The following is a 21,935-nucleotide window of genomic DNA, read 5'->3' on the forward strand; positions in this document are numbered from 1 at the left end:
CTGATTTACTATTCCCCAACACATCTCAAAAATAAAACATGTTCAGAAGAGAAGGGTTGTAAGACAGTAGATACAGGTCAAACCTAAAGAAGTGTGTGTGTCTCCTGAGAACGGTGCAGTTACATGTCATTTCTTCTGTTGACCATGGCAAACAAGTTGGCCATTGTGGAAGTGGATCCCTTTCTTTGAGGGATCTCTCTGTGTCTACCAGGCTCCTCACTGGCACGTGGTACAATCTGCTGTCGCCAGCACCCTCACTGCTCCCCTAACAGTCAATAATCACTGCGGATTTGATATTTGTCTTTCTGGGACCCTGGAGGTGGAAGCAACTCCTCTCACACATCTGAGGAAAAGCATCCATTACATACCAGATGGTTAGACACACAGAACCTTAGCTGATTTACATTGAGTTCCTGGAAGGAGGAAGTGTGCAGAAAGGGCAAAGCAAGGAAATTCTGCTTTGTTTTACAGCCACTGGAAGAGTAGTCCTATCCACCGAGTATTCCCTCAAATATTCTACCCCTTTATGGCACAGTTCTACCACAGTCTTAACAGGACAGCCTCAGGCTCTTCTTACAGAGCACCTCATTGAGATCCGGGTGGATAGTCGGAAGGTTTAGAATCTCTACAGTAGGTATCGTCTTCTGTGGGCATTTGCCTCTCTCTCTTCTAACATGATGATGACAGAACGATTGTCATCAAAGCCATATCACATAACTTTCCTACCAGGTATTGGGTCAATAATTCTTCAGGGAACAGCCAAGGACCAAATAAGAATCAAATAAAGATCATAAGATGGGTTTGGATGGAAAAAGGCCTTTTAGTCCATTTGATCTCATCGTTTCAAAATACCTACCCAACTGTCTTCCCATTATAATAATCCTTGCATTTGATATAGCGCTTTTCACGTCGGGAGGACGTCCCAAAGCGCTTCACAGAATATACTGTAAAGTGAATTGACTGTATATTTGTGGGCGAACGCAACAGCCAATTGCGCACAGCAATGTCCCACAAACAATCATAGATTGAAAATGACCAATTTATTATTGTTTTGGGTTTTTTGGAGGGATTATTATTAGGCGTGTGGAGTAAGGAAACTTGCCCAAGATTTCGCACTCTGCCTGGAATTGAACTCAGGTCTCTCGCTTGCAAAGCGAGTGCTCTAACCACTGAGCTACAGGACATTGAGCTGTTATTTTTAAATCAGTCCAATGTCCTGGCCTCACTATGCTCCCTGGCAATCCGTTCCAGCCAGTAAATAATTAGATAAATGGCTTGCTTAAATGGTCTGCCAATTAGATACTCCACTTCCCCCTCTTGTATTGTTGAAACCCCAACTAGTACCATGTCAGAAACATCTCTACATCAGCTGCCTGTGAGCAGAACCAGACAACCCAGAAAAGTTAGACATAAGGGAAAATGCACTAATTGCCCTCCACCAGCAGTTAAGAGGCTTCAGTGTTGGTTTCAACGACATGAATAATAACAGTGAACTGCTGCTGCACACAATGCAGGGGATCATTCTTGTTGCATTATTCAGAAATAGATCTTGAAAACCTGTGAAATGTCAAGAGTTTTATTACGTTCAGGAAATATCACCATGTAACTTCTCTGATCATGGCAAACTGTTTGAAAGATTAGAATGGCTACAGTCGGTTATTTTCTATCAATTTCATTATTCTTAAGGGCATTTCAAATTGAACTTATGAAAATGAACATTTCTAAAATAGTAAAATAAACTGCAGTCTCAGAAAGGTTAACCATTGCTTCATCAGTGTAAGGTCAGGGGATTGAATTCCGCCTTGATTCAAAGGACATATCTTTCCCTGCTAAAGTAGGAGGATATCATCCATGGTTACGACTTAGTTTGAAATGTAAATAAAGATGGTTGACTACATCTTGGTGTCTCTGAGAACTCCTGTGTTCTATGCTTTCATACTCCTGCTCAGAGGCAGACTGGAAGGTAACATTTTGTGAGGAGCTGCTCTTCACTATTGTCATACTGTTCTTGTGAAGTGATTTCCAAAAATATTTTGCTTTGTAAGGAGGTAAGTGGTGTCTCCCTGGAGTTAAACTGGCTCTTAAGGAGACAAGCCATGGGATCCAAAACATGGCTCATCAATGTAAACTGAATATTGCTCAACACGTTTGGTATTTCGGTATCCGTTAATCAATTTAATTTCCTGATGCGAGCAAATCAATCAACTTATGGGTGTTCAACCAGATACAAAACATTTGCAAATAAGAGTAAGGGACAATTTTAAAATGTGTTACTAGTGTCCAAAATGTGACATATGATGTGATAATCGTCTCTGGTAATACTTATCACACCAGACAGATTTTTAAAATAGATTTTGTGTTCTGAAAAATCTGTTCTACTGACAATTTTGTGAATGAATTTTCCTCTTTCCCACCCCCTCCCACGCCCACCCCACCCATTTCTCCTGACTTCAGGAGAGTAATTTCTCCTTCCAGGTCAGATATAAATCATAATGTCACAATTTTTGTTTTTGCGAGCGTCAATTGTATAAAAGCTTTATTCTTTAACTTTTAATTTTATGGTGGAACCTTCATTTTTGGTTCATTGTACAAAGCAGCATTGAGGCACTTTTCCCATAACCAGGAACAATTCAGGCCTCTCTTCCTTGACAATCCTCCTCATTAAGCGCAAATAGAAAATGACCACTGTCAAGACGTTTCAGCATAGATTGGGGCTGCCATCATTCAGAAGTTGGAGCTAGGTGTTATTTTAAAACACCTTGAACCTCATTCTTTGAACAATAATTGTAACATATTTGGGAATATCACAATTTTCACCCCAATATTTCTGGTAAATATGTACAAATTGAAATATAAGATATCCTTTATTTTTGACCATTATATTCCCCAGGATTGCCTGAATGATGCTGGTTTCTTCCTAATAAATAAAAACAATATTTTTGCCTAAATTATAGATTTTCTTTTCAAATTTCCAATCGAAGTGTGTGTGGCCTGTTGCAAAACTGACGGTATTTTAATATTCTACATTTACAGCAAATTAAAAGTAATAATATTAAGAAGCATATTGCAATTTGTTTAATCTTCCATTCACCCACAAACATACAATCAATTCACTTTACAGTATATAAAGTACACTTTACTGCAGGTTGGCAGGCTATTCAATTGTGAGGAGCTTTGCAGCTTGACCCAATCCTGTCTTCAACCCAATGTCCACCCACACATGCCTCCAGCAATCAATGAATTGTGGTGAAAAACAGCCATTCACTTAATATGAGTTGTCTGCAGTTTGATTTTATAGTAGCCACAGGTATACAGACAGACACCTTAACAGAAGTAAAGGTTTACATGTTTGTTGATATTGTACATTTCCTATGACCTACCAGCATTTAAATTTGCTTCATATACATGATGTGTGGCATTGACAGTGCACATTTATGGGGGCTTTTGCAACATAAACAAGTAGAGGATATGATAAATGGTAGTTGGATATCACATAGTTGCTTTATCAATGACATGTCAGTGTAATAGATTAAAGAGTTGGATTCATTCATCTATTAAAGTGAAGGCAGAATGAGTAATAGGAGATTATGGACATAACAATATTCTAACATGAAAACAAAGTAAAAGCAGTGAATGAATAATATAATTCAAGGGCTTGTTTGAAGAATATCACAAATAGGTACTAAAATAAACTCATTTTAATATTAATTGTGTTATATGTTATAGCTGCTGTATTTATAAAAAGAACTTTTTTCTTTGTTACAGAATTAAAAATACAGCAGCTAGATTTTGTTTTTGAAAATGTGTGGCTTTCCTGTTGTGTTTGGAATCCTTTTATTCAAATCACTAATCTATACATACTGATGAACTTATTTTACAACATGTATATTTTCCTTGCTTACTGCAATGCCATGTTTGTGGTGGTGAATATTTAATTCACCCAGCACTTGTCTTCTTGTTAAGGTCCACTTGTTACCTGAGGTCATTTAAAGTTAAGACTCAGTCAGCTGTTAAAAAGAAAGAGAAGAGAGATGGTTGCAAGTGTAACATATATTTTCTGAATTAATCTTGTAAAAAAAGAATGCATTTTGACAGATAGTACTCTTAAACTGATACATAGTGTTGTGCTGATTAGATAGCTCTTTTGGTAATGTAAGAGAATACATATGTTTTAAGCCTTGTACAAATGAATACTGTTAGAATTACATATTTAAGATTATTAATGATTTTCATATCAACTCATTAATGGCATTGTGCTTAGCTAGCAGAAACAATTTTTTCTTCGAAAATTCCAAATTTGGTTTAATTCTCCAGCCATAGATATAACTGTCTAGAGGAGCACACTGTTGATATAAAAAACTGTAAACCTGTTAAAAATTGGGTCTAACAGTATAAGGAGAATATTAAGCTGAATATCTATGATGTTCATGGCCATATTGACAAAGTAGTAATTGGCAATTGCTACTGACAACAGGTCCAGGTAGACAAGCAGACAGCAAGCTGTTTTGTCAAGCAAGGGAGTGTGCACACAAATGTCATTTGATAATCTTAAAGGAATTCACTATTCAAGTGGTAAAGTGGACATATCATGAAGTAAACAACAGAAATTGAGTTTGTGAAAGGAATGTCATGGGGGTAATCAGTGACTTTTTAACACAATAACAGATTTGATCTCACAGTCAATCACTTATCAAAAATCACATTTTTCACACCAATAAAGGATTAGGCCACCAGAAATGACTGTTAACTTTGAAACTGGATGAACACTAATGTTCTAGTGACCATAGTGTGGTCATATTTGATACAATAATATTAATAATAATTCATAGTGTCTTATTACATTGTAGAACATCTCAATTCACTTTCACAGGATTTACGGTAAAGTGTAGTAACTGCTTTTATAGTTGAAATGTGGCAGCCAATTTGCATATAGCAATGTCCCACAAACAGCCATGAAGCAAAAATTGTAATTATAGTGAAGGCTAAGGCAATATTTGCGTAAGTCATATTTTAAATGAATATGTGGAGTCCTGCAGCTCAGTGAGTAGAGCACTCGCCTCACAAGCGAGAGACCTGGGTTTGATTCCCGGCAGGGCAAAACCTTGGGCAAGTTTCCTTACTCCGCACGCCTGATAATAATCCCTCAAGAAAAAAACAACAATAAATTGGTCACTTCAATTCACGACTGTTTGTGGGCCACTGCTGTGTGCAATTGGCTGCCGCGTTTCACCCACCAATGTACACAATTCACTTAACAGTATGTTCTGTGAAGCAGTTTGAGATGTGAAAAGCACGATATGAAATGCAAGGATTATTATTATTATTAAATAAACATTCATGATTTTGATCGAGAATATTAGGGCTGAGGGAAAGTGAGTGTGAAGCTTACCAAGATAATGAAAAAGGTGTTTTTGATTGAAACAAAGTCATGACTGTGGTTCTGTATTGTAACATAATTTTAAATGCAAACAAGGAAGATGGTTAAACACTCAATAGTGCCTTTCAGTCATCTCTCATTTCTATTAAAATGATGCAGAACGGCTAGTTAGAGGTGATCTGAGGGCAGACATTTTATGTAAAACACCACTGATGTGACATCAAACCATTCTAGTTCAATTAAATCAGGAATGAAAAGTGCTGCTTAGAGCATAACAAATCACAAGATCATGAAAGTGTTGGATGAAGAAGATCCTTTGGCCAATTTGATCTCATCTTTCCAAAATGTTCACTGTTCCATTTAAGAGAGAAGTAAATAATTATTTGGGGAGGACAGGTTTGCAGGGCTACTGGGAGAGAGCGGGTGAGTGGGATTGAATTGGATAGCTCTTTTCAAAGAGCTGGCACAGACACGATGGGCCGAATGCCTCTTTCTGTGCTGTAAAATTCTATGATTCTATGATTGTTCCTTTACAATATTGAGCTGCTTCTTAAATTCTTAAGTCCAGCGCCCTGGCCTCGATGATCTATTCTCGTAACCTAATTCTAGTTCTTAATTAACCCTCTGGGTAAAGAAATACTTCTATTTTATGCCCTGGAATGCCCTTTCCTACTCTGGATCTATGACATTTTCTCTTGACCAGAGCCCTGTACATCTTGAGTATGACTTCTCGGGATGTGAATGCAACTGATTTGACAATGTAGTTCAAGATCCTTTTTGCAGTATCTATTGCTGTCTTACACTCACCCGATGAGCAATGAGTCAACTCACACCCCTAGATCTCTTTCAGCTTCCTTCTAAGCAAATTCCATCCCATCTTATAGAGTAAATGTATCTCCTATTTTACTTTATGTGCACTACCTGGAATTTATCTTTATTGAACTTTATATTTAACATAATGTAGTTGTACAGGCTGGAAAGTCAATTAGAGCTTCAAAAATACAACCAGCAAAAAACACCCTTAGTTAGCTGTCAACTGTATTCTTCCCAGGTAGCCATTTTAAAAAAAAATAATTTCAGCTCTAAAACTGTCAACGAAGCATGTGCTCTATGATAACAATATAATAAAATTCACATTTATATAGTGTTTTTCACATTGGGAGGATAATAATAATCCTTGCATATTGCCTTAGCACAGCGTTGAAACATCTCAAAGTGCTTCACAGAATATATTGCCAAGTGGGTTGACTGTATATTTGTGGGCAAAACGCAGCAACCAATTGCACACAGCAGTGTCCCACAAACAGTCGTGGATTGAGTGACTACGTTTTTTTTGAGGGGTTATTAGCTCAAATTGATAAAAATAAAAAGGATGCCTGAAAGCGCTTTACGCAGCTGACTGGGAAGTTATAACATTTTTCTCAAATCTAAAAATGAAATTACCGCAAATATTTTTATTCTTTAGTTTTTAGAATTAAGACAGTGTCCTGTTAAGTGGTGCTGAAACACCATGTTCCATCGGCAGCAATAGAACTGATAATGACAGAAAGCTTTTAGTTATCTTCAGGCAATATCATTGTTACAAAGTCAGGGGAAGGGTTTTCAACCAACTGATAATTATTAAACAGTATGACTGCAAATTTTGGCTATGTTCTAATCCATGTATCGCATTTTTAGACCAATGTTTCATAAAACAAACCGAGAATGTTTTACATTTTTTCTTTTTACTTGGACATTTTTAAACATTCCATAACAATATTGTATTTAGGGATTTTATGATAAAACATAGGTTGTATTATTAAATTGGTCATTTGCCTTTAATAATTCAGCTATTGAAGCATGTATCTCAAGTTAATCATACATTGCTTCAGGCTCCAGACTTGTTCCATCCAGCAGAATGTACAATCAATTGTATGGATGTGTTTGAAACATGCACAGTGTTTATGAAGGGTGAGGATTCAATTTGTCATACATGCAAGAATACTAAATCACAGATAGAGATGCAAACATCAAAGCTATTTCTTGACTGTAACCAGCTCTCAACTCTTTCCAATGGATGCTAAAGGATTAAGCAGTTGTCATTGAAATAATTGTGATATTTCTAGTATGACAACAGTATTGTTAGCTATGCATCACAACAATTATTGTTTGAAAAGGCCAGTTATGCTGTAGTTTCTGTGTTAATATGATAACAATTTTCCTATTGTGTTGACAGAGACTGCAGTACAGTGGAAGTTGCAATCCGGTGTTTGGCACAGATGTATCTAACACTACATGGGCTTTACAACTGCTGTTGCAAACTTAGAACTATAGAGATTTACTGCACAGAAGAAGGCCATTCAGCCCATCGTGTTTGTGTTGGCTCTCTTAAGAGCAATCCTTTCAGTCCCAGTTTCTGGTCCTTCACACATATTCCTACAGTTTACTCCTTATTAGATATTTATCTATGGATCAACTTGAAACTCTTCTTAAGCTATATTTGTACACTTTGTTATATCAAAGTTACATCTGTCTTCTGGACCACCTATATATGGATTCAACGTATGTTCATGAGGGAGAAAGGATTTGAGATATATTGGTGATAAGAGTATAATAATAATCTTTGCCTTTGATATAGCGCTTTATCATGTCTTTGAGACGTTTCAAAGTACTTCACAGACACTGCAAAGTGAATTAACTGTGTAATTTAATGGCAGAATGCGGAAGTGAATTGTGCACAGCAGTGTCCCACGAACAGTCGTGGATTGAGAGACCAAATTATTGTTATTTTATTTTTGAGGAATTATTATCCCTGGAAAAACAATTTGCCAATTGACTAACAACCAGGTTCATACTTACTTCTAGGTAAACAGAGGCGTGTGGAGTAACAAACTTGCCCAATGTTTCGCCCTGGCCAGGAATTGAACCCAGGTTCTCTCGCTTGTGAGGCAAGTGTTTTAACCACTGAACTACAGGATTCCACAATAAGGGATGGGAGCTCCTGTGTGGTACAAACACCGACATGGATTATGACTTATTTCTGTGTTGTATTGATGTATGTACCACTATGTAAGAAAGTCCTAACCTCACACTAAAATGTTCTATCAATAGGCCATTCATAGGAATTCACTTGTCAAAGGCCACAAATGTCACAAGGCGCTATTTGGAAACATGAGAACAGTAATACACCATTCAATGCATCAAGCCTACTCCACCATTTAATTAGATCATTGCAGCTCTTTAAGTTTCTTAATCCCTCCTCTTTCTCCATATCCCTTAATTCCCCTCAATTCCCAGGTTGTTCTTTTAAATGTCTTATTCAGTTTTGCATGAATGGCCTTTCACATTCTCACATCCCTTCAATGCGTGGAATTGTTTTCTGGTTTCACATTTGGTTTAGCTTTAATTATACCTTCTTATTTGGAATTTGTTTTTCAGATGGAAGAGTCATTCTCTGTCTATTTTATCAATATGATTTTAAACATCCCAAATCAAATCAACTTCTCCTCATAGCTAAGTTCCTCCCTCCCTTCCTTCCTCCCTCCTACTCTGATGATTGTCTTTTTGACTTCAGGCCAGTAGTACAAATTTGTTCTCCAGTGCCTTGGGATGTTCTCCCGATATGAAAGCCACTATACAAATGTAATTTGTTGTTGTTGTTGTTCTAAAGATTTACACTCCCAATATACACTGGCTTATACTGGTATAAACCAAGATTGACCATGTAACAATGCTTGCAATTGCAAGCTATAACTAGAAATTGCAATTTTTTAAAAGAAAAAATCCATTATAAATGTCACTTTTTGATTCAAGTAAACATGAATCCTATCCATCCATCTGTGGAACAGGGCAGCTTTCACAGCTACAGTGAAAATAACCCAAAATAAATACATATATACATGTCTGTATGGAAATAAATGTGTTTAATATAGCTATTCTGTAATACGCAATTCTGCTAACTTAATTTCAAAGAATTGCATAAAATGATACAGAACAGAAACAGGCTATTCAATCAATTTGTGCCAGTATTAATACTCCACACAAGTCTCCACCCTTCGTACTCTCCTCTCCTATATATCTCTATTCATTCTCCTGATGAATATATCTGGTTTCCTCTTAAATATGTTGATGCTTTTTGTTTCAATCACAGCTTCTGGCAATGAGTTCCACATTCTTACCAGTTTAATAAATTTACCGACCTTATACAGGTCTCTGTGTCCTTGTAATTAGGAAATCGTATGATAAGCATAGGTGAGATTCGTAACTTCACCATTTAATAGCAGTAAACATTGCAGTTGCTCAGACTTTAGATTGATGCAAAATACAATAGTTTACTTATTTATTGTCACTTACTGCAAACAGGTATCAACCTTTCTGATGTATATACAATCCCAGAAGGATTTCTTCTGTAATACTAAAACTTTTTTCCACTGACTTCGGCAAAGCTCTTTTTAATTAAAGGAACACTGAGTACTTGCTGATGAAGGGTTAACGGTTCTGATTCCCTGTCACGATGTATCAGTAACAGGATAATCAATGGCATGAGGCCAAATCCATTAATGCTATTCTACTGATGACATTGAGGGATGTGATGCTAAAAATAAAATATGATCACATTTTTTTGCTGTGTATTAGAACATTATCTTCATAAACAGAAGGTATGTTGAGCCTTTTGAATAAATTATTCTGACACATTACCAAGGTTATTATAGTTTGAAGTGGTGCTTGGTATGAATTAACCCTTCAAATGTGTATCCTAAGTTCCAGTGGAAAGTGCAAGAGATGTGTGCACACCGTTGGGATAGAAAGGAACAAACTTCGTACAATGATTGTGTAACCGTATGAGATTGTGTTTGCCATAGATAAGGGAACCACATGTGATCTGGAGTTCATGCACATATACTATTTCGTCGGTGAATGTTATTTATCTTTGAGGTTTTATGGAGCTGATGCTTTCCTCAGGGAAAGAGAAGAAACATCATATACTCTCTTGCAATTCTTAACATTCAAGACTTGGACGAGTTGCATGGAGAAACAACATTGTGCTCTTCAAAATTATCCTTGTCCATCCTCCAAAGCATAGCCAAAGCCACTACAAAACAAATAAACAGTAAAATAATTTGTGCTGGTGAACACAATATACCGTAAGCAAGGAATTAAATTAAATACAGTGGTTCTGAGTATCCTGATTGAAAATGTTGCATTAACAAATTAGTGGTTGGCAACAGAATAGGTGTGTAAAGATGCGATATAGAGGATATTTTAAAATGTGCCTGTGCTATCATACATTTCTACATATGTATGGGCAAACACATTCAGATACATTTTGCAGTATTTCTTAAGTGATCTGAGTGGGGATTCCTTCCAGTAACTAGACATAATAACAAATATTCTATTAATTTTAAGGAACCCTGAAAATAGATCAAATTGTAATCAATTCGCTAATTCTTTAAGTTAGAAATCAAAAAATGTTGTTAAGGAATACTGCACATAAGCAAACAGAAAGCGAATTCTGGTAACCGACTGAATTTGCTGAAAATCTGGCAATAGTATAGCTCAATTCATAGAAGCATCACAGAAATAACTTAAATGAGTCCTTTTGTTGCCTTTGGCTTGCAGCTTCCACGTGGTCATAAGGAGGTAAAGAAAAAGTTCATTAGAATTCTGTTGCTGTACAAACTGAAGTATTCTAAGCGTTTGCAAAGTGAATCACTTATTGAAATGCAGCACATGACCTGAAGATTTGCAGCAAAGAGATGAGCTTGATGTTCCTTTAACTATTTTTAGTACGATGTTTTTGAATAATTTTGCTCAGACATAAGAATACCTAAAGATCAGTGCTGAAATACTCATAACCTTGACTTACAGTTCACATAAAGCTTTATAATACCAGTGTGTAATAGTACCACTTTCTGCTCATAGTCAGTGGAAACATGTAGAGAGCCATGGCTCTGCTCCCGAAGTTCACAGTGCTGAAATAAACAGGATGCCTTTGTAGATTGGATAATTTAAATTGAAAAATGTAGTTTCAGGCAGGAACTATTACTTATCTTAATAATTGTCTTAATAAATGCAATATTCCTTGTATTTGATATAACGCCTTATCACATCTTTGAGACGTCTCAAAGCGCTTCACAGGATATTCTGCAAAGTGTAGTGACTGTATATTTTGTGGGTAAAACTTGGCAGCTAATTGCGCTCAGCGGTGTCCCACAAACAGTCGTGGAGTGAGTGACAACATTTTTTTAAAAAAGGGATTTTTATCCCCAGAAAGTGATCCGCCAATCGACTAAACAGAGGTAACGGTAAATAGAGGCATGTGGAGAAAGGAAACTTGCCTAACGTTTCACCCTGCCTTCGTTCTTCTGTTTCCACCCATACAATGTTACAAAAGATTACTTCATGCTAATTTTGGTCATACAAAATAATAAAAATGTCACTTTTGAAATGTTTTGCGGCTTTTTGTTCTATAATGGACAAAAGACTGAAGTCAGTTACAATATAATTCACATTTACATAGCGCCTTTCACGCTGGGAGGGTGTCTCAAAGAATTTGTGAGACATATAGTTTACTGTATTACAAAGCGAGGTTCTTGTTTTCTCTCAGTCAAAATAAATGTTACGATTCCAAAACATCCACACAAAATTTGTTTTGATTTAACAATGAGATTAGCATTCATTAGCAACCCTGTGCTTGGCAGCAATCTATGAAGATGTTAATTTAAAGTATTCTATGATCATTCAGTTACTTAGGAAGGGGAAAATTGCAATTTCATGAGTTAGCCTCAGATGGGTCATTTATTAGCGTGAAACACACATTTGATTAACACGATTGAGCATGATGGCACTGACAGAAATAGCAGGCATTGAAAAACATTTTGTTCAGTGCACTAGTGACTTGATTGTTTAGATAGGAGGTAAAAGGAAACCATTCTTCCTGCTTGTTTATATGCGCTTTTAGCACACTTAACAAATTAGATGGTGCAATGAATAGAACTCATATAGTTGCCACAGTCAGAGAGACAGCACAACTTACATAGCTAGTTCACTGTATTGAACAAAACTCTACAGCAGGCATTTGCAACACAGGTGGCACTGTTGGTACAATTGTAAAGCAGGCATAGGTGACACAGATGACACTGTTGGCAAAATTGGCACAGATGGCACAACTGAGAACTTTATAACAGATGGGAAATTTGGCATGGTTGACAAAGCAGGTCTGGCTGGGAAAATTTCCACAGATGGTATAATTGGCACTGGGAGAATCACTTGGTTAAATGTGACATCGTGGACCTACAAAAGTATGCAGTCTCCTATAAAACACTGCTTGATTAATTGTAGCTTGCTGTCTTTTTGGTTTTAATGGAAAGTTGCTCTAACCTGCTTCAGTAGATAATCACAAAAATACACTGTTGCCATCTTTTCAGCATACGTGAAATGAAAACAGTGTTGTGCATTGCAAAGAAAGGACTTGCATTATTACAGTGCTTTGTATTTAGAAATGTTTCAATGTACTTTACATTAAATACTAGCACGTGGTCAGCACTGCAGCCATTTTGCGCACAGCAAGATTCAACAAAGAGCCATGTGGTGAATGATTAACTCATTTAGAGAATTGTTAGCCAGAACAGCAGTATAAACTTGCTTCTCTTTTCAAATGATATCAAAGATCATTAATATTCATCTGCAAACAGGTAAACAGAATTTAACAATTCATCAGAAAGATGATACCTCCAACAATGCAGCACTCACCCAATACTGCTCTGGAATGTCACCTAGACTATGAATTCAAATCTTTACTTTTACACACTGGGACGGGAGTTGGAGAAATTTGACTTGCGAATCATATTTATTATTGGTGATAATTATCCCATCTTAAATCTCATTTTGCACTCCATCATTTCTATGCAGACGAGAGGCTATGCTTTAGTTACTAAATATGGTTAGAAATCCAAACATAAATGAATCTGCTCAGTTTGACTGATTTAGAATGGAAGCCATCACCCATCCTATTGTATAATGATAATGTTATCAGTGTACTTGGATGCTGCATGTTCACCGAAAGCAATAAGAAACTGCACAGCAGAGATGTGTTTTTGGTCATGTTAAGGTCAAGCTTGTGAAATGATGCTAACTCAGCCTACTCCCAGTAGATTTGTAGCCAATGCTCTGATTTGGATAATTTAAACTTGTAAGATAACATAACAATACATAACCTGCCACATGATATTTGGAGCAGAAACATCCATACGTTATGTAAATTTGTCAGATATAACTGACATCTGCTGAGCATTCAAGGGCATACATAAGCTGTATTAAATTAGTGGCTTCATACTCCCTGTAATAGATGCTGCCACTTATCAATATGTTACTTTGTAATTTAAATTCAGGAAGTTTGTTAAGTTAATGAAAACATAGAAACAGGAGTAGGTCATTCATCTCCTTGAGCCTATTCCACCATTCTATAAGATAATGGCTGATCTTATAAGTTGTGGAAACGACTGACAATACATCGAAAAATGAGCTGAGGTATCCACGAGAGTTAAGGTTCATAATATTGATGCTGTCCAGAACACATAAAATAAAAATTGAAAGGAGATTACAGGAATACAATAAACGTAGATAAAGAAGAATGAAAGAGGAGTAATCCTGATTAATCACTGTACAAAGATATGATGCAAAGGAAAAGAGCAACAACAGTTCTAATGACTTTCAATGTGCGTAATTGTTACGAGTAGTGACATTTGCTGTTAAATTAGGAGAATAGAGTACATCCTTTCAATGTTTCAGCAGCCCACTTTTTTTTACACACAGCAATGAGGATTTTATGTTTTAAATATAGCAGTGACACACATAATTGTTTTTTCTAGCCTTTCCGTCGAGTGACTTTCTCTGTGGTGAGTCAGCCTCAGGATCCACACCAGGGCTCCCTGCAGAGCTGTTATGACAGCGGTTTGGAAGAATCGGAAACACCCAGCAGCAAGAGCTCATCGGGACCAAGATTAGGCTCACTCCCACTTCCAGAAGACAACTATGAGAGGACCACCCCTGATGGCAGTGTTGGTGAAGCAGAGCATATGGAAAATGGTAAGGGTGTAAAAATCATTCATTTATACATTTATTCTCAGACCATGACGTAAGTACACCACCTTGTGAAACTTTCAGAGCACAGATATCCCAACCAAACATTAAACAATGGGCTAAAATTATTGATGGTGTTATGCCTTTGTTGGAGTTGTCCTCTAAGGGGATTTCCCCATGATAACTGTGCATTGTCGACGGTGCTATGCATAATAGCGACTGGAATTTCAATTCATATACCCTATAATAATAAAATTCAGTGACATTCAACTAAATGCCTCTGCATTTCACCATGAATAAAATAATGTTCAATTTCCACGTCCTGCTGATCTCATTTCCTGCATGTGCACTACGTGGAAGAAATGAACAGATGTGACTTTGCAAAGAATATGACATCAGCACATATAGAATATGACATCCGCAGTGACCTAGAAGTTGGCAATTTTTATGGACTTCATTATAACAAACAACATCTGAGATTGTGGACCAAGATAAACATGTTATAATAGAGTTGCCCTGTATTGTGATATCGTTATACCATTTATGAAATCATATGCTGTATGTTTGCTTTGTGTTTTGTAATTGCATGTGGTCTTATACAGACTACACATGACCTAGAACCATGATTTGATAGACTCCCGATCAATAACTCACTTATACAGGGTGGCCAAAAAGTCATGATAACTATCCTATTGTCTAAAAAACATCATCATTTCTTGAAGACTTATTAGACATTATAATGGTATCACAAATTTTTGGTTACCCTGTAATTTCATTCAAAAGCCAAAAACATTATAGTTTGCATATGTCGTGCAAAGTAGTAAATATCTAGGATGTTTAAAGACAATGACATAGTATCAGCACTTTGATTGACATGTACGGTGGAACATTCACATATAAAGTAGGAAAAAAATCATGTTCATAAATTCATTAGGAAAAAATCTGAGAATCGTTTGGGTGTGTCAATTCAACATTTCCTGGGAAGTAAATATCACATAAGTCATATCGGTTGGGATCAAAACATTTAATATGACTTACGTGAAGTCCAAGTTGCAGGCAAACTGTACAAGTTGTATAAAATCCGATTTAATCAATAATCACGATTGCGCTTGCGTAAATCAATGTAGCGGATAAGTGCGCATGTGGTACTTTGTCATTGCAGCCGGTAAGTGCACATATGTTGATGGGTTAGTATGTCATTTCCCACGATTAAATGCAGCCAGTAAGTGTGGGAGTAATGGAGGGTAGTAGAGTAGCGTTACGAGTTAGGTGATTAATATAAGTAGTGCAAGAAATTAAGTGGTTTTGATGGGAAACAGAATGGGGCTCGGGTGAATGTACAACTTGGGCAATTATACGATTTTATAAAGATAAGTCTTATGCAAGTTTTACTGTATTGTGTATCCCGTGAAAATAGGGCAGATCCATTGTTTGGGTTTTAGATATTCCCAGAAGAGGAACTTTCTGCTGCACTGCAGTTTGGAGTCCATGCCTGACCAAACATTTTTTTTTCCTATGCAAGAAAACCTATATCAGCGATCATTCGGGTTCTTGTTTCTGAATAAAGATGTATTGACTCAAAAGCAAGTTAAATCAGTCAGTATGTCAGGAGATTGGCATTTATGTGATGCATAAACAAGGCAGGTTGCATCTGTCAGCAGTTACTGAAACTTTGCGGTCACATCTTGCATTAAACTGCATTAGGATTAATTACATGAAAAATAATCATTCTGCTAATGCTGTGTCTGCTGCGTTGTCATATATCCAGACACATATTTCATTATTATGTAAATGTAGTGCACTTTATTTTATTATATAAATGTCAGTTACATTTTATAAGGGAAAATGTCCCTTCTGAAAATAAATTTTCTTTCATCAGTAATTGTGTTCTATATTTTGGCTACTAAGCATTCTTTTGAAAAAAATTATATTGCAAACTTAAAACCTCACCAGTTAATTCTATTTATAATCCACTTTATCCCAGTAACCTCCACAGTGGACATTTTAGTCACCCATTTCCTCTTCCATACGGTGGCTTTGCTTCATGCTTTACTATCATTCCATAGAACTTAGTTACTTGATACTTCAAACTCCCAGCCATGATTGCAGTGAGTTCTGTCAGGTCACACTGCTAAGTGGAGTGCCTTGCAATAGCAGAACATCGAACCCCAGGCTAGAGGAAAGCTGTCTCTAAAAATTGGAATCTCATTCCATTGAATAATATACATGCTCTTTGGGAAACATGACATGGGATTTGCTTGGAGCTCAACCTGTTGACCTTCAAAAAAGTCACCAGTTCATGAATAACCAATTTAGGGAGAAGCCATAGCAATTTAAATACTGAATTGTATGTATTCAAATCTGCATCCACACCTATTAAGCATTCAGCCTTCACCCATCATGTTGAACTTTGCTGCAAATTCTCTAAACCAGTTCAGAGAATAATATTACTCCCTGTCAGCAAAACTAAGACCAGGATGTTATTGTGACTTTGAATTCAGTTATCTGAGTCCAGAGAAACATTACTGCACATTTAGGTGATGTTAAGTGATCAAGTACAACATAGCATCTATTTTTGGAAACTAAGTTTCTACAAAGACAGTGTTACCTTATAGCCTATTATCTTGTACACGTAAATAGCAAAAGAAAACTGGAAGTGCTGAGACCTATGTTTTAAGCACATAAATCAGATGAGAATATTGTAGGTGACTTTGCCTTTCCAGCTTAATCTTTCACAGCAAGGAATATTTGAGTCTTTTTTGTATGAAAGCTGGGACGTTATCATGCAACAAACATCTTTCAAGATAATTTTAATTCAGATAAAACTCACCAATCGCTCTGAAAGGAAGGGTTGGTAATTTGAGAGGACATGAAGATTGACTAGTGCTTAGGCTTTGAGTCAATGCTGCTGATAGTGCTGTATTTAACAGAACGGAATAAGTGTATGCCTATTTATTCTTAAAATTTACAAGAATCTAGTGATTAATGGAGTGAAATCCCATCTGACTAAAAGTAGAACATAGGGTACTATATAAAAAAAGGATAGTCTAGGAAAGTTCCCAATAGTAAATGAAATTGGCAACCTAATAAATAAATAGATTAACTAACATACAAACAGTATTCATCTGCTATCATTCATCTATAGAGATTTTCTATTAATTTCTCTTAAAAATAAGTCTATGTAATATTGCTGTTAAATTAATAAACAAGATAACAGTGAAAATTAAAAGATAAGGAGCGACAAGCCAACAAAAAGTATATTGTACTATTAAAATTTTCACCGCTGCTTCAAAGGGATATATTCCTTGGAGATAAATCTGTACTAACTGAAGAAATTAGTTAGCTGCAGGATACCGCATGTGGGGAAAGGAACACTCAAGTCTGCCCTTAAAGCCAAGCTAGGTCATAAACTATTTGGCTCAGAACATCAGCACTAACAATGGGTCTGGAAGAGACTCAATGTTATCTTGTGGAAAATGAAGCTTTTTAATCAGCTTTATCAGCAATACATTAACAGAACTGTGTTTTTAATACAATCTGCATCTCCCTGATTACTTACAATATTGTTAAAATAAAATTGCTTTTTGGCTTAACTTTAGCGTGTTATCATAACTGCAAATTATTCAAATAAAGTTAATCTGGCCCAGTGCATATTCCATTCATTCAGATTTAGTCCAGTGAGCTACTTATCTCAGCAGTTATGTATTGGCCTGTGATATTTAATTAAGTACTAATTTGGATAAACCACATCTCATTAATAATATAAAGTTCTGCTGCTGATTATCACACTGGTGCAGCTCTGCATCATTCAAAAACTATCGCTGGCTCATTGTCTGCTGAATAAATTCACCATCAGCACTTTGTTCAAATATTTTGTTAAAATTGGCCTTTGCTCAAACGTAATCCAGAAGGACTATGCCACAATCTGTCAAAAGGTTCCCTGCTTTCATTACCCAAATAGCAAAGGTAAAGCACACTACATTATTTAGGGATGAGAAAACAGTTGAGCTGAACCAAGCTCCTCAAATAGTCAATCTCATGCTCTTGTTTCTTTCTAATACTAATATTCTTACAAGTGCAATGTGCTAACGTCAGAATTATACCTTCTCGGTCCTGTTGTTTGATTTACCAAAATAATATTATCAGAATTATCAGAAACCTTGAACGGTTTCTTTTCTTTAATAGGTTATTTTGCTCATAGTACAAAAATCTTGTTAGATGTTAGTTCTTGCATTACCTCATTTTGATATTTTCTATTAACTTAAAGAATAATGGTTTCCAACTATACTGGTGGACTGGTTTCTGCTGGTTCTCAGAACAAGTCTACAATTGACTCCTGCTTTTGAAAGTAGTTTAGTTTCTTTTTAAACTCCCTCATTGTGATGCTCTCATTTTTGGGAAGCAAGGCTGAAAGTGGATAATTCGAAACTGTTACTCTTATGTTAGAAAATGTAATAGATGAAACTGGCACTCAGTGGACTCATAATCCAATCCACCCTGTATATTACTTTACTGATGCCTACATGAAGTGCAGATGATGACTTATGATGCTCAAGGGTCTATGTTAGTTCTGCATGTACAGAAATCCACTGCATTTCGAAGAGATTAAAAGAATTGCCAGATATGTTAAGTATGCCTTTTATATGGCCAAAGTCAGTGCTTGATTTCTTTTAAGTTGTGTAACTTTTTTGTGACCTGCCACCAAGTATTCTTTACTTCAGAAACCCAATCATTCCACTGTCAATCTCCTTTAAGCTCTATGCTGCGCTACAGCTGTGGGGATCTGCCCTCCATCCCCAAATAGCTGATCCCACCTCTCCATATCTGCTCTACAAAGACCTCCATTGCCCTGTCAGAGAAAGGGCTTTTGCAAATCCTATGATTAATCATTGGACCCAAATGCTCAGCACTCCACAGCTGGATTAGTGTTATGCGTGTGCATAAATTCAATTATTGGCCACATAAGCTCTGAATTCAGATTCATTGCCGATGTTTGCTCACACTCGACACCTGCTAAAGCTGATGAATTTAAACCTGTATAATCTCATAGTGAGCAGAATTGGCTACTCATAGTGAGCAGAATTGGCTACTCCTGTTCATCTGTTTGCTGCTGTATCCCCAAAATGTAGAAAATGTGATTTACCTGCATTTCCATCAATAGAGCAGAATTGTCTTCTTTTTATTAGTTTACAAAAAGATATATCCTGTTAAGAGCAGGATCTGGATAAAGTCCGTATAGTTATTATTATTTAGTTACTTAGTTAGAGGTTACTATAAATCTTGTTTCATACAGAGCAGTTAGGCTATGGAATGTCCTGCTGGGAGTGTTGGTTCAGCCATATTGGCCTTCAAAAGGAACTAGACACATATCTGAAAAAGAGTCAGCTGCAGGGGTACGGCGAAAAGGTAAGTAAATGGGAGTGAAAGATTGCTCTTGAGAGAGGTGACACAGACACAATGGTTTCAATGGCTTTCTTCTGTGCCATAAATTGCTATGGTTCTCTAACACAAGAAGAAAAACTTATAGGATTCTGACTCAAAATGTTTGCTTAAAACGACAAGGAGAGAGGCGTGTTTTTTTCATATTTAAAAAGAAGCTTATGTAATTGATTAATCAATCCGCTCTCTTTCTCTAAAGATAGTGATCAACCTCTTTTAAGTGCTAGGAGTATTTTAATTGCACTGTAATGAATGTTATTTTTGGTTGTGTATGTTACTATTTTGTGCTGTGCTGAGGATCATTCATTATTCTATGCTTCTTGAACATGCCCTCAAGTAAAATCTTAAAATAACTTGAACTAATTCCTTCTGTAATCCAACCTTCAACTCCTATTGTACACATATTTCGCACTGACATCTCGGGTCTTGTGGTATGAATTAACCAGACATACACCTTAGGTAACTAAATCATTAAGCAGCTGAGGTTTTGCGTAATGTACAGACCATGCATAACAATGACAGAGTTGAAAACTCTTGAGTGCTCTGTTACATTGATTTTAATAAGACAAAGCTATTCTGGTATATGGGAGTGGAACCTGTTTTAACGTTACAGCGCTGAAATATCTGTGATTTGAGCTTATATTGGTGAGTCATTAACAAGCAAGTTACTATTTAGATCTGGAATGTAGCAATTCAATTTTATAATTGGTGTCTTAAAACCATTGCCTATTTAACAATGCAGAATGCTTATATTTGTGATCACCGGTTTCTTTAATACAATCTTTTGTGGGTAAAAAATAATCTGAACATTTCCTGTAAGTTAATGAGGAGTCTAGATGTATGTTTTAGCTGGCCAAAAGTGGTGATACCATTACAATGTCTACTAAGTCTTAAAGAAATGATGATATATATATATAATGTTTTTTAAATAATAGGGTAGTTATCACGACTTTTTGGTAAGCCTGTAGTTACTGGATGTTGGCAAGTTAAATGAAATTTACCAAAGCATTTGATTCAAACAAATTGCAATAGAATGTAAACAGCTTTCTTCAAGGAGATATAGCCATGAGCTATGAATATTTTACAAGCTGCGTCTCAATTAAATTAAAAAAACAGAGAATTAAATATCATGAACATAAAATTCTAAAAGATTAAAGTAGATAATCCTTATGTATTAATTATTTGCAAGATAATTTGTTGGCAAACATTCAAAATGTTGTGAATACATTTCTTGTTTTAATAAATTAATGCATATATACATGAATGAGTGGTTGTAATGCAAAATATTTGCAAGCGTGTATTGTTCTAAATATGTATCACATTCTAATACAAAAGCAGAAATGTAAAGCAGTTTACATCAATTGCAAATGGATCTTCATATTGAGATCAGAAGTCAACTGTGAAATGTGAGACAAAATGGCTCATACAATAAGCTATTGATCAGGTCAATGAATGAAGTGAAAGAAGGGTGCATTCAGTTTGAGCAATTTAGCTATGCCAAGGCTTAACATAAGAAGTCTGATTACCATGCACATAACATTTCACGACTGCAGCTCTTGAAAAAAAAATCTGCATTTTAAGCTAGACGAGAAAACAGCATAAGAAATAAAATAGCTTCATTAGAAATAATCATTTCAAACTGAATGCTCTGGCGCCTCTGATCTGTATCGATACTGGTTGTGTAATAAAAAGAGATGTGCAGCATAAATTTGCTGAATGTAAACTGAGCTTTTAGCCCCACATATAATTGGAAATTAAACAACAAAGTAAACAACAACAACGTGCACTTATATAGCGCACTCCACACAAGGTAGCGCCTCAGAGCACTTAACAGTGGTGGAGCCTGAATCTGAGCCGGGGGAGGGGAGATGACTGTAAGCATGGTCGAAAAGGAAGATTTTCAAGCAGGACTTGAAAAAGGGGAGAGAGGGGACAAGGTGGAGGGATTGAGGGAGAGTGTTCCAGTGCTTCAGGCCATAGTAGCTGAAAGCGTGATCTGGATCAACTACAAATTAACAATGATATTTCTCAGGTTTCTATCTTTGTTACATTGAAAGTA

General features: G+C 36.2%; 1 protein-coding gene across 2 annotated transcripts in view; it reads left to right on the forward strand.

Annotated features, from left to right (window-relative positions):
• Positions 1–21,935, forward strand: part of pcdh7b (protocadherin 7b) — a 213,493-nt gene that overhangs the window by 85,630 nt on the left and 105,928 nt on the right. For both annotated transcript variants that reach the window (XM_042341224.1, XM_042341217.1), the window contains exon 3: positions 14,227–14,443. In XM_042341224.1, coding sequence (XP_042197158.1) covers positions 14,227–14,443 — 217 coding nt within the window. The remainder of the gene's footprint in view (positions 1–14,226; positions 14,444–21,935) is intronic.

The sequence above is a fragment of the Callorhinchus milii genome, unplaced genomic scaffold, assembly GCF_018977255.1.
Source record: "Callorhinchus milii isolate IMCB2004 unplaced genomic scaffold, IMCB_Cmil_1.0 Scaffold1, whole genome shotgun sequence".
NCBI lineage: Eukaryota > Metazoa > Chordata > Chondrichthyes > Chimaeriformes > Callorhinchidae > Callorhinchus > Callorhinchus milii.